Below are 13655 nucleotides of genomic sequence, written 5' to 3'. Positions count from 1 at the left end.
GGCAATTCTCGAGGGTCAGATGTTGTGCACGGGGCAAACAGCTCCGCAAGGCAGAGGCCGGCAGTCTGTGCCTCAAAGTGGGAAGACATCAGGTGCCTAGTCTTACTTAATGAAAACATGAAAGACTTCACTTAATTGCTCCAAGATTATGCAGGGTGGGGTTTTTTTCCCCCTTCTTTTAGGTTGAGCTTGTTAATTTCTACAGCTGTGATGTTGGCACAGGTGCAGCCCCGAGTCCTGTTTTCACAACTTGTGAGCAAAATTAAAACTTCCCTTTTTAATTAAAATTCAAACCAAGCCAGAATTAAAATCCTATCACAAAGCAGAGGCCTGGGAAGGCTCCAGAAGGAACACCTGTTCCAAAGGCATGATGGACAGCCTCTGAGATACGCACCGCTGGGGGTACTGGGGGTGCTAGGGTGCTGGGAGCACCCTCTGTGGAGGGGTTCTTGCCGTCAGCGATGCTTGGGCCATTTCAACATCTTCCTGCAAGGGGAGTCAGCTCTTGGGTGGACAAATCCGGTTCAAATTCTCTATTTCTTATACCTGTTAGTGAGAATTTAATTGCCCAAGTATGCTCTTTTCCCCAATAATAATAATTATAGCAATAATAGCAGCAGTATTGGTAATAAGGCCAAACTCTTGTTCAGAAGTATTAAATAAGGTACAGTTCACACTACAGTTCTTCACATTTGGTGACAGCTCTGTGAATTATTCTATTGAGAACAGGGCAGGTCCAGAGAGTTCCTGTGATCATGTCCTGTGTGTGTGTATGCCCATCTGGATGCCACCTTGCCATTCCTGTCCTGCACCCTGACAATAGGTTTGGAATTCATCTTTCATTTTCTTCTAAGAAAAGGCAGAAAAGTTTTAACCTTGAACCCTAAAGAAAAATATCACATTATCAGTTATCATTAATCTGAGTCGTAACTGTCAATGCAGGGATACTCACCCGGATACTGCCTAAAAAAGCCCTTTGCACTTCCAAAGTACTGCCATATGAGAGATGGGTCACGGTCAAAGTTATCTACAAAAACTTTGTTTAGAGATTCAGACCAATAAACCCCATTGACAATTGCAGGGTCTGTAAAAAAGAAAGAGAGAGAGAGGGGTGTATTAGAAACCAAAGTGAAATAAAATTCCTGGCATCCCACACCGCTTGGCAGATACTGGCACAAGGTACTCCATCTTGCAGGAGGCTATGAAGAAAGTTATAGCCACAAAAACGTTTAGCTCCTGGGGTGTCCAGATGCTGGGGATTCCCCTCCTGCCTGAGCCCTCCTAGTCTCCCAGGAGCCTCTATTGATGGTTCCTTACTTGAAAGACACTTCCTTTTATTTGTACCTTTCAATATCACATATCCCATAGAGAAAATCACATAATCCTCTTTAAGAAAGCAGAGAGAGACCTTATTAGCATTATTTTCCTGCTTTTCCCCCTACGGAGCCAAAACTCGGCATTAAAAATAGGAAAACTGTATTTTCTCTCACTGTAATCACCTCAGCCACCAACACAGCCCTATTCCATTTCTCTTGTCCCTGATTAGAAGTTTGCTTTTTAAAAAAAAATAAATAAATTGAAATTACATAACTAAATCTCTCTACTTCTTCTGTTCAGCAGAATGTGATCTCTGTGAAAGCACAGACTGCCTCTTGGTCTTCTGCTGTACCCTTTGACCAGCACATGGCAGAAGCTCCAAAACTCTTGTAGAGGAACAGAGGGAAGGATGGATGGATGGTGGTATGATTTGGCTATGTCCCCACCCAAATCTCATCTTGAATTGCAGCTCCCATAATTCCCATGTGTTGTGGGAGGGACCTGGTAGGAGATAATTGAATCATGGGGGTGGGGCAGGTCTTTTCTGTGCTGTTCTTATGATAGCAAATAAGTCTCACGAGACCTGAGACTTTTTACAAAGGGGCACTCCCCTACATATGTTCTCTTGCATGTCACCATGTAAGATGTGCCTTTGCTCCTCCTTTGCCTTCTGCCATGACTGTGAGGCCTCCCCAGCCATGTGGAACTGTGAGTCAGTTAAACCTCTTTCCTTTATAAATTATCCAATCTCAGGTATGTCTTTATTACCAGCATGGGAACAGACTAATACAGATGGATAACACAAAGGTTGTTCTCCAGATACCAGGCAATCATTTGCTCTTCTGCCATGGAATCCCATGAGCAAATCTCTTTTCCTCACCTATGGTAGCCCAAAGATAACTCCTTGCCTTCAGTTCAGAGATTTAAAAAAATAAGGGTGAATTCCTATTTAACACAATATTGGAATTCCTGGCCAGGGCAATCAGGCAAGAGAAAGAAATAAAGGGCATTCAAATAGGAAGAAAGGAAGTCAAACTATCCCTGTTTACAGATGACATGATCCTATACCTAGAAAACCCCACAGTCCCAGCCCAAAAGCTTCTTAAGCTCATAAACAATTTCAGCAAAGTCTCAGGATACAACATCAATGTGCAAAATATCACTAGCATTCCTATACACCAACGACAGTGAAGCTGAAAGCCAAATCATGAATGAACTCCCATTCACAACTGCCACAAAAAGAATAAAGTACCTAGAAATATAGCTAACTAGGGAGGTGAAAGATCTCTACAAGGAGAACTACAAACCACTGCTCCAAGCAATAAGAGATGACACAAACAAATGCAAGACATCCCATGCTCATGGATAAGAAGAATCAATATTGTTAAAATGGTCATACTGCCCAAAGCAATTCATAGATTGAATGCTAATCCTAATAAATTACCGTTGAGATTCTTCACAGAACTAGAAAAACTATTTTTAAATTCATATGAAACTAAAAAAGAGCCTGAATAGCCAAGGCAACCCTAATCAAAATGAATAAAAGCTAGAGGCATCACAGTATCTGACTTCAAACTATACTACAGGGCTACAGTAACCAAAACAGCAGTGGTACTGGTATGAGAACAGATACATAGACCAATGGAACCAAATAGAGAGGAAAGAAATAAGACTGCATGCCTACAACTATCTTATCTTTGACAAACCTGACAAAAACAAGCAATGGGGAAAGGATTCCCTATTCAATAAATGATGCTGGAATAACTGGCTAGCCATATGTAGAAGATTAAAACTGGACCTCTTCCTTATACTGTATACAAAAATTAACACAAGATGGTTTAAAGACATAAATGTAAAACCCAAAACTATAAAAACCCTGGAATACAACCTAGACAATACCATTCAGGACACAGGCACAGGCAAATATTTCATGACAAAGACACCAAAAGCAATTGCAACAAAAGCAAAAATTGACAAGTGGGATCTAATTAAACCAGAGAGCTTCTGCAAAAGAAACCATCAACAGAGTAAACAGACAACCTACAGAATAGGAGAAAATTTTTGCAAATTATGCATCTGACAAAGGTCTAATATCCAGCATCTATAAGGAACTTAAACAAATTTACAAGAAAAACAATCCTATTAAAAAGTGGACAAAGGAAATGAACAGACACTTCTCAAAAGAAGGCATACATGCAGCCAACAATCACATTTTAAAAAGCTCAACATCACTGATCATTAGAGAAATGCAAATCAAAACCACAATGAGATACTGTCTCATACCAGTCAGAATGGCTGTTATTAAAAAGTCAAAAAGTAACAGATGCTGGTGAGGTTGTGGAGAAAAAGGAACACTTTTACACTGTTGGTGGGGGTGTAAATTAGTTCAACCATTGTGGAAGACAGTGTAGCGATTCCTCAAAGACCTAAAGACAGAAATACCATTAGACTCAGCAATCCCATTACTGGGCATATACTCAAAGGAGTACAAATCAGTCTATTATAAAGATACACCCATGCATATGTTCAGTGCTGCACTACTCACAACAGTAAAGACATGGAATCAACATAAATGTCCATCAATGATAAGAAAATGTGGCACATGTACACCATGAAATACTATGCAGCCATAAAAAAGAACAAGACCATGTCCTTTGCAGGAACATGGATGGAACTGCAGGCCATTATCCTTAGCAAAACTAATACAGGAACAGAAAACCAAATACTGCTTGTTCTCACTTATTAAGTGGGAGCTAAATGATGAGAACACATGGACACATAGAGGAGAACAACACACACTGGGGCCTTTCAGAGGGTGAAGGTTTGGAGGAGGGAGGGGATTAGGAAAAATAACTAATATGTACTAGGCTTAATACCTAAGTGATGAAATAATCTGTACGACAAACCCCCATGACACACGTGTGTCTATATAACAAACCTGCACATGTACCCCTGAAGTTAAAAATAAAAGTTGAAGCCAGGTGTGGTGGCTCACACCTGTAATCCCAGCACTTTGGGAGGCCGAGGTGGGCAGATCACTTGAGGGCAGGAGTTCGAGGACAGCCTGGCCAACATGGTGAAAGCCCATCTCTACTAAAAATAGAAAAACTAGCCGGGCGTGGTGGCGGACGTCTGTAGTCCCAGCTACTTGGGAGGCTGAGACAGGAAAATAGCTTGAACCTGGGAGGCGGAGGTTGAGCCGAGATCGCGCCACTGCACTCCAGCCTGGGTGACAGAGCAAGCCTCAGTCTCAACAATAAAAATAAAAATAAAATAAAAGTTGGAAAAAAAATAAGGGTGAAGATGAAGAAGGAGAATAAACAAGTATTTCCTGTACACTGGCTGAAGCAATGTGGGTCACTGAGGATGCTCTGTGATGGTTCACTTTTTCTTTTTAACCTCTGAAGACCCTGTTTCAAAATGATGCCACATTAAGCAACATTCCGTTCTTAGAGGAGAAATAGCTGTCAAGTGTCAGGATGAAAAGTTTGAGAATGACTACATGAGTTATTAATGATGAGGAAGAGGAGGTGGAGGAGAAACTTTCACTGAGTCCTTCCCGGGGTATAGGCGTGGTGCTTACTTTATCTCCTATCCCCCCTCAGCAGACCTCCAAGGCAGGCTGGATCCCTTGTTCTCCTCCATTCTACAGCAGTGGAAACTATAGCACCAGGATATGAGGTACTTTCCTAAAAGCATCCAACTACTAAGGGGCAAAGTCTCTGATCTGAGGTTTCCTTATTTGTAAAATGGGGATAATAATACCCAACCTATACACACACACCATGGAATAATACACGGCCATAAAAAATAATGAGATTATATCCTTTGCAGTGACATGGATGGAGCCAGAGGCCATTATCCTGAGTGAATTAACAGAGGAACAGAAAACTAAACAGCCTATGTTCTCACTTATAAGTGGGAGCTAAACACTGAGTACACATGGACACAAAGAAGGGAACAACAGACACTGGGGCCTACTTGAGGGTGGAGGGTGGGAGGAGGGTGAGGATCAAAAAATTACCAATTGGGTACTATGCTTATTACCTGGGTGATAAAATAATCTGTACACATGTGACATGCAATTTACCCATATAACAAACCTGCACATGTACCTCCTGAACCTAACACAAAAGATGGAAAGAAAAAAAAATACCCACCCTAGAGACCTGTTTAGAAGGTTAAACAAATCAACAGAAAACAGCTAATGGCCGAAGGCACTCACACTGCCATTGATGGGGCTGTTCCCTTGGCCTAGAGCCCTGTACCCTCACCAGAGATCCCTGCTGGATGCCAAGTCACGCAATCCTACTGTGACATCCTCATTCCAGAGATTCATCAATACCATACAGACAGGAGGGGTGAGGACGGATGAGGTTACTCCAGTCGTCAAGTTGCAGAGGAAACAATGAGCAACATAATGCTAGAAATGGTCACATAAGTCAGGTCCACTTACGAGGGCACTCAGGATTGGCCCCAGTGCACCTCCCCTCCTCCACAGCTGTCTACACCTTTCCAGCGGCAGCCCCAGGACATCCACCTACACAGCTCTAGAGTCCACAGAATGGCTCCAGGGCCAGTGGGCAGACACAGTGTACTGGCTTGTTGTGTCACCTCTGCCCTGCCTTATTCCTTCAGATCACTGAGGTAACTGGGATTCTGAATCCCATCTCAAGGGTAAATGCTCTAACTCTTGTAAACTGTCATAAACCCTATCATAGCCTGGGGGTGTGAAAATGACCCAATCAGCCTTTCACCACAAAGTAATATTAGGAGGACTTTATCCTCACAATCCTGGAAAATGGATCTCTTTCTTTTTCCTGTCCAAGCTTGATAACGATTATTGTGACTCACCCCTAGCGGCAAAACCCACTTAAATTAATCCACAAAGATGCAAATACAATAATGACACTGAAAAATCCATGGTGCTTGCCTCCAGCAATGGGCTCAATTATGTCGGCGTCATAAAAACCTTCCACAAAAAGAAGCGAAATTCCATTTCCTTAGCTCGCTGTCTCAACATGTTAAGGAGTCAAACAGTTTACAGTTAGACAATTATTTTTTCTTAAGTGTGGCAACTGGGATTTGCCCAGTTTTGACAATTCTTTTTTCTTAAGTGTGGTTTCTTTGGTGTCCAGACCTCCAGGTGGTCCTAGAAATCTAAGATTGCCCCCTGAGGAACTGTGAACATCTTCAGAAATACAAAGCAAACTGAGGATGTTTCATTTACTTCATTTGGACACCATATCTTGCTCTAAAATTATGCTTCTGCAAGAAGAGGGGGCTTCGATTTTTCCAAGGGCGTGGTGAACAAGGGGAAATAGAATCACTAAAAAAATATAATCTACCTAAAATGGGGGCTGTGTTGTACACACCCATTTGATCAAATATTTGAAATAACACTTATCTTGGCTTGTAACATAATCACAGTGTATTGATTTCACAAGCTTGCTTAGCAAGCAGTTTTAATAGAAGGGGAAATCTTAAATAGCTGTCTATTGTTACAGTCATTTAAAAGATAGGAAAAGAAAAAACAGAAAAAATAGATGGAGCTTTCATCTAAGTATTTACGTTAAAAAAAAAAAGTTAAATATGATTTTCCCAACATCACTGACAGAAAGTGGAAATGAAGTAACCCACAGGACAGTCAATGCTGTCCATGCCCCACATATACCCAGGTCCCCTGGCCCTTCCACTGTCCCATGGGGAGCAGGCAAACGTCATGCTGGGGTGTGGATCAGAGCTCAGCCTCATGTTCCCTCCATGGTGGCTGAGCTGATTTGTTTTCTTATGGTCACTTGTGAAAATGACAGCAACCTGCTGAGTAGCAGGCAAACCATTTTCCTTGTTTGTGTTTTGTTTCAAATTCTGTTTAAAAGACCCCTTTGCTTTACTTACGGTTCTTTAGGCCTCAGATTTATCTGAGCCTTGACTTGTACCTCCACCTCTCATCTTTTTAGAGGTTTAAGATACTGAATTAGCTTTCTGTGGCAGCTGTGGCAAAATACTGCAAACTGGATGGCTTAAAGACAACAGAGATTTATTCTCTCAAAATTCAGGATATAAACAGTTAAAAATCAAGCTGCCAGCAGGGTTGCTTCCTTCTGGAGGTTCTAAGAGAGTGTGTTCCATGCCCGTCTCTTAATCTCTGGTGCTCGCCTGCCGTCCTTGATACTTCTTGGCTTGTAGCCTCATTATTTCCATCTCCACCTCCATCTTCAAATGGCCTTCCCTTCTGTGTATCTCTGTGTCAAATCTCTCTCTCTCCTTTGTCTCAGAAGGACTGGTCATTGGGTTTAGGCACCACCCTAAATTTGGGACGATCTCATCTCAAGATCCTTAAATTAATTATGCCTGCAAAGACCCTATTTTCAAATAAAACCACATTTGCAGGTACTGGAGATCAGAACGTGAACATACTTTTTTGGGACCAATGTTCAATGTTCTCTGAATTATCCTACACAACATACCCATATCTCATGGTTTTTATGTATTCTTTTAAAAATCTGAGTTTAATAAGAGCAGGGCTTCTACCTAGTGAAGGATGTTTCAAGGCCTTCACCCTTTTCTTCTTTATGGGAACAATTCAGATTTTCATGTTCATGTTATATTTTCCTAAGCTAACCATTCTTCCTGACCTCTGTCAATGGGTCCTACCTGTAATGCACTAAGTTGGATTAAAATCACTTTGCTGAATGTCTAGTGTATGTATCAATGCCCAGAACTCTGCTCAATAAAGTGAATTCCAGGATAGCATGGTCATTTTCTCCAATATTCCTATCCAATCCACATTAACTTATTATTCATATTGGTCAATGTGTAATCCAGGAATAGCAGTTCTGTTTCCTCTACCTTCCGAGACATGAAATTACCCCCAGTGCCAGTCAAGAATCTATCAGATGTTCAGCTTTTACTAAAACAGACTAGTAGCAGATGTTTGGGGAGTAAAAGTCCCACACAACCTTTGTGATAAATTTACAATTTGTATGTGAAGAGCGCCTCCCACAACCCTGATCTGTCTTTGTAATGCATCCTATAACCTAGCAGCAAATTCCTTTTGTAGTTTTCTTTTTTCATTTTCACCCAGATAACTGCTCTGGCTTGTGGTGTGCACACTGCTACACAGGGTCTTCTCTCTCTGCACACTCCTATACACTCTTGCATACCTTTCCAGATTAGTTTTGCACCTTTGAATAAGGTACTCCCTCTTATGACTGTATTTTAGTTACATGTTCCATCCTGAGCAGTGCCTGAGATGGTCAGCCCACATAGATCCAAGCAAATTAATGGATGTAAAGCACTTAGCACAGCAACTGGCACATACAAAAGGCTTCATAAATACTGGCTGTTACTTACTCCATTCATTAGAAAATAAATAAATAAGGTCTTGGCTGGGCACACTGGCTCACACCTGTAATCTCAACACTTTGGGAGGTCAAGGCGGGTGGATTACTTGAGCTCAGGAGTTTGAGACCAATCTGGCCAACATGGCGAAACTCCATCTCTACAGAAAATACAAAACAGTAGACAGGCGGGGTGGTGTGCGCCTGTAATCCCAGCTACTCAAGAAGCCGAGGTGAAAGGATTGCTTGAAAATGGGAGGTCAAGGCTGCAATGAGCCAAGATTGTACTACTGGACTCCAGACTGGGTGACAGAGTGAGACCTTGTCTCAAAAAAAAAAAAGAGAGTGAGAGAGAAAAGAAAAGAAATAAATAAAGTCTCAAGAGGGGCTTCCAACTTTCACCATGTTCTCCACATCAGGGTTGCTGGGTAGCACCTGAACAGCAGCACGGCAGTCAGGACTACAGCCTTGAAGCTTGAGTCCCAGGTATGAGATCTCACTTACCACTGGTTAGCTGATGGCCTTGGACCTGGACTTAATGTTCCTCAGCCCCAGTGCCTTCATCTGTAGAAGCCAGGTGAGAGCGGCTCTTCCTCAAAGGTAGCTGAGACAAGGCAAAGAACTTGCTGTGTGGTGGGAGGACTGCATACACTACCAGGGCCCATTCACTAGTCCCAGAACAGTGGAAGCCTCCAACTCCCCACCCGCAGCAGTTCAGCTGTCCTGAGACTATCCAGGGCAGACTTTATGCAAGTCTCTTTCTCTCTTCCTTAAATTATCAAGGGCAAGGTACTGTGGTGACGCTTTCATTCATGTGTTTACTCGACAAATATTGATTGAGTACCTACTGTATCAGGCATTCAACATTATGCCAGACAATGAAGTTGACATTTCAGTATGAGGAGAGAAACAATGGCAAATAAATGAGAATTTCAAGTAGAAATAGGTGTAATGAAAATAAACTGGGATAAGCCAGAGAGTTACTGTCTGTGGAAAGTGGGGAGGGGGTTTACCCAAATTGGGTGGTCAAAGATGACCTCCCAGAGGTCATATAGATGACCTGAATGCTGAGATGGCACCAGCTCCCAAATGCCTACGCTAGCAAGAGCTTTGTACACAGAGTGAATAAGCAAGATCAAAAACCCTGAGTTGGGAAGAATCCGGTGTCTTGGCGAGAGGTACTAGATGAGGCTGGAGAGGTGGGGAGGTCGTGGCAAGGATTTTAGCAGATAGGCAAGTTTCCTGCCAACAATGCATTTTGTAGCAGACATAATCTGTATTCCACTCATGCCAAGGTCCATCATGCCTTTCTGCATGGCTCCAAAATCAAATTTATTTTCCAAAATCTGTAGCGAGCATGGCCTACTTCCTCTTCCCAGGACAGGCAATCAGAAACTTCATGGATGCCTTAGTGCTTGAGTTTCCACTCCAGACCTCAGTCATCTGATACACACTTGATTTTTTTCCCCAATACCATTTATTCTCCACCGAATTAGCAGAACTGTATTAATTTAAACTTGCCATTTTCTACCACAAAAAATGGGTCAGCTTCTAGGGAATCTGAATGAAGAAGAACAATTATAAGCTAACACAGAATTAGAGACAAACTACATTTACCCAAAAACCACTGATGGAAGGGAAGGGACTCAGCTCAGAATCAACAGGATTTTTAAAGTGTGGCCCCTGTGCAGATGCCTGCCTTAAACAAGGCTGGAGAAAGGATCTCTGTCTTTCCTAAATGCCTTCAAAGCTGTGCACCTCTCAGCTATGAAATTATAGCAGGCAGGGGAGCCTGGGGATTAAGCCCACGCAGGAGTTTTCTTCTGTGCCGTGTGTTGGACCAAATTCAAGACGAGAATGGTTGGATAGTTTTCATGTCTCCCATTTCAGCAAGTAAATGACATCTCTCCCATTCATTCTAAGTAGATCATAGATTAAATAATGAACAGTTTTGATGCTAATTATCAAGCACTTATATCTATTGGAAAATAGTCCTTAATGTGTGCTGAATTATACAATAGGTTTATTTGCCAAACATTTACCCTTCCTCTAAACTTAGTGATATGCTAGACATGAAATGCAGGTTGCTTTTCACAAAGCTGGAGCCATTTTCTGGCAGCCCTGGGACCAGAGGGACAAGGAGGATTCATGGCCCAATGCTGAACCACTCCGGATGGAGCTGGGAAGCAAATGGCTTGGCAAATTCCAGAGAATGCTCTAGTCTCCCTCAGCCTGTTGCCTTGGTATACTACACTTCAGGCTTCATTCCCTGGTGAATGATTAGAATTCACGTGAATTAGAATTCTAATTAGAATTCAGGTGAATGATTAGAATTTTCTTTTGCCATAAATATATCAATTTTAAATAGTCTTTCTCCCTTCATATATTTTAAATTTTGTGGAGAAACTTGCATTTCCTCTTCCTCATTCTCCTGGAATAAACCATTCACAAGTCTCCTTTAGAGACATTAAGAAGAAAATTGTATCACAGAAATCATGATGATGCTGATGATGATAGCGGCAGAGATGACCACTTAGGGGGCACTTACAATGTGCCACACACTATGTGTGGCCCTTTCCAGGCAGACATGAACTACTTTTCCTAGCCACATTTTACAGATGAGGAAATCTATCCCCAAAGCTTTGAAGTCCATTGCTATAGTACATTACCTTGCTCAAAGCGAAAGTTTGCTAAGTTCCTGTAAAAACTCCTAGATAACAGAGGACTTGAACTCTATTTACTGGCTACCAGACAGTACACAGGGGGTGGGAGAAAGCAATGGCAGGGAAGGCGCAGTCCACGGACCAGGGTAACACGTGGCTCAGAGGAGGCTGCCAGCCCCTAGCCATCATCAAATAATTAGGTGACCCCTAGAAGAGGGGGCTCCCTCAGGCTTTCCTGGGGCCCTGACAGGACATCTTAGTACTTAATACTCAGGATATACGCATACATTAAAGAGGGCAGGATGGATGAAGATAGAGTAGTACTGGGTACCAATTTGGAGTCCCCCTCCAAGAGTTCCTAGATGCATCCAGCCCAGGTTCTCTGCTGCAAAGCAGGCCAGTGAGGCTACTGCATCACTATCAGCATTTGGACTTGAGGTATGCTGGTAGAGGGGACATTTACAAGGCATAAAATCATGGCTAAAATACTGTAGAGTGAACTTAGGCACATTCCAAGAGGCTTCTGATTCTAAAATGGCATTTGATTGGCTGTAGTTAAGCTAATATTCACTAATTTAAAACACCTCTTTTGATACATGATACTTCGCCATCACTAAGTCACCTTTCCATTCTAACAAAATGCTGAGGAACCCACTCCTTCCTTTTGGCTCTGGCTGGAAAGGACATAAGGCTCATTTTGGAAAGGTTCAGAAATGGGGTGAGCACAGAATCCCTCTTTTCCCACCAGCAAATACTAGAACAATGCCAGTGTTGCAAAACTGTCACAGCAGCTCTTTGGAACTCAAGCATTTTGCTTGAAAATCTGTGCTGAACACGACGGCCAGAGCACCCACGCTATTCCAGAAGCATCAGTAGTTTTTGAAAACTCATCACAGAGAGATTAATCCCACTGCCTGAGGCTTCACACCATTCTGATCTGGCCCAGGACCCCTTTTGGAAACAAATCCACTTTCCCTCCAGCTCCCAACAGACACCCAAATCTGCACTGGTCAAGCTCACTGAGCCTTTCTCTTTTACATCGTCTGATTGTTTCCTTTACGTTAACTCTTACAACTATTGAACAACCCACCCAAAGGGTATTAAATCATGTCATATTTTCTAATATCCCCAAAGCATTTAGCACCTATACTGGATATAGTATGCATTTATTCATTCATTCATTCAGAAAATATTTACTGAATGCCCACTGTGTGCCAGGCACCTGCTAGGATTTGGAGACAAAGCAGTGGGCAAAACCAGACACGGCCTTTGACCTAGTGGAGTGCACAGCTCATTGGGGTAAAATGGAATCTGCAGAACGCACAGGCATGGGGTGGGCAGGTTGTAGAGTGGTCCTGGCAGAGCCAAAAGAAGTCTAAGTGCCTGGAATGCAGGAAATAAAAAGGAGGCTGGGGTGGGAAATGGGGACAGGGGGAACCAAGTAGGGCTTTGCAGACCTGGGTCTGCAGTCTGTCCTCAATCTCAAGAGGAGTGGATTCCTCCTTTGCCATTTAGAGAGCAACCAAGTGGTGGCAGGTGAGTGGGGCTGGAAGGCTGGAGGGGAGTGTTTAGAGGCTCCTGCAGTCATCCATGGGATACATGAGGGCACCTGTACAAGGGTGGCAGAGGGAGAGAAGCCAGTGGGACACAGAGAGGATGTGCTTGCAAACACGTGTTGGTCCAGGTTTTGCACTGAAGGCAGGTGCTGTGCCAGCTGTTGAAGCTCTCTTCTGCACTGTCCCAGCACCCATGTGGGGAATCCCCCACAGCAAGAAGCCAGGACAACCATGCTGCAGAATCACTATACCACGGGGAAATGAGCCAAGGGGAGGGGCATGCCCCTTAGATCACACGTAAATGGGAAATTCTGTTGACTGCAACAGGGAAACGTGTCCCCAAAAAGCTGTCTTGTCATAGATTTGCAGACTAAAACTGATTTCCCTGTTGAAACTGTCCTCAAAATGCAATCCCTTCATGCCATTCTTCCCGTCTGTCTCCAATAGACAGAACTGTATCATCAGCAGCATGAAAGAGCATAGGGAAGTGGTATCCTTGACCGCCCACATTTGGGGGTGTGAAACCTCCAGGGGGTGCTTTCTTGGCGGGAGCCACTGCGCCACGCGGTGCCAGCTGCTCGGCCCCCTCGCACTCCATCACGCTCACAGCTCCGGGGAAGGCCCAGGCTATTTCTGGAGGATGAGGGAACCGAGGCCCAGCAAGGAAACACCACACAGCCAGTGAGTAACGTGGGTTCCTCTCCCATGGCCCCCTCAGCAGAGGGGATGCAGGGGACGGGCGATGCAGGATGGGGTGGGCTCAGAGCCACTTAACC

The 13655-nt window shown here is 43.3% G+C and overlaps 1 protein-coding gene across 3 annotated transcripts in view; it reads right to left on the bottom strand.

Annotated features, from left to right (window-relative positions):
* The window catches only part of CACNA2D3 (calcium voltage-gated channel auxiliary subunit alpha2delta 3), a 951279-nt gene that overhangs the window by 510512 nt on the left and 427112 nt on the right, over positions 1-13655 (bottom strand). For all 3 annotated transcript variants that reach the window (XR_004670571.3, XM_003818723.8, XM_034956678.3), the window contains exon 6: positions 953-1084. Coding sequence is in view for 2 of the 3 variants with exons in the window: in XM_003818723.8 (XP_003818771.6) it covers positions 953-1084 (132 nt within the window). In the remaining variant the exon portion in view is untranslated. The remainder of the gene's footprint in view (positions 1-952; positions 1085-13655) is intronic.

This window comes from Pan paniscus, chromosome 2, assembly GCF_029289425.2.
Source record: "Pan paniscus chromosome 2, NHGRI_mPanPan1-v2.0_pri, whole genome shotgun sequence".
NCBI classification, from domain to species: domain Eukaryota; kingdom Metazoa; phylum Chordata; class Mammalia; order Primates; family Hominidae; genus Pan; species Pan paniscus.
The sequence above is the reverse complement of the archived record's forward strand: the minus strand, read 5'-3'. Positions and strand labels throughout refer to the sequence as shown.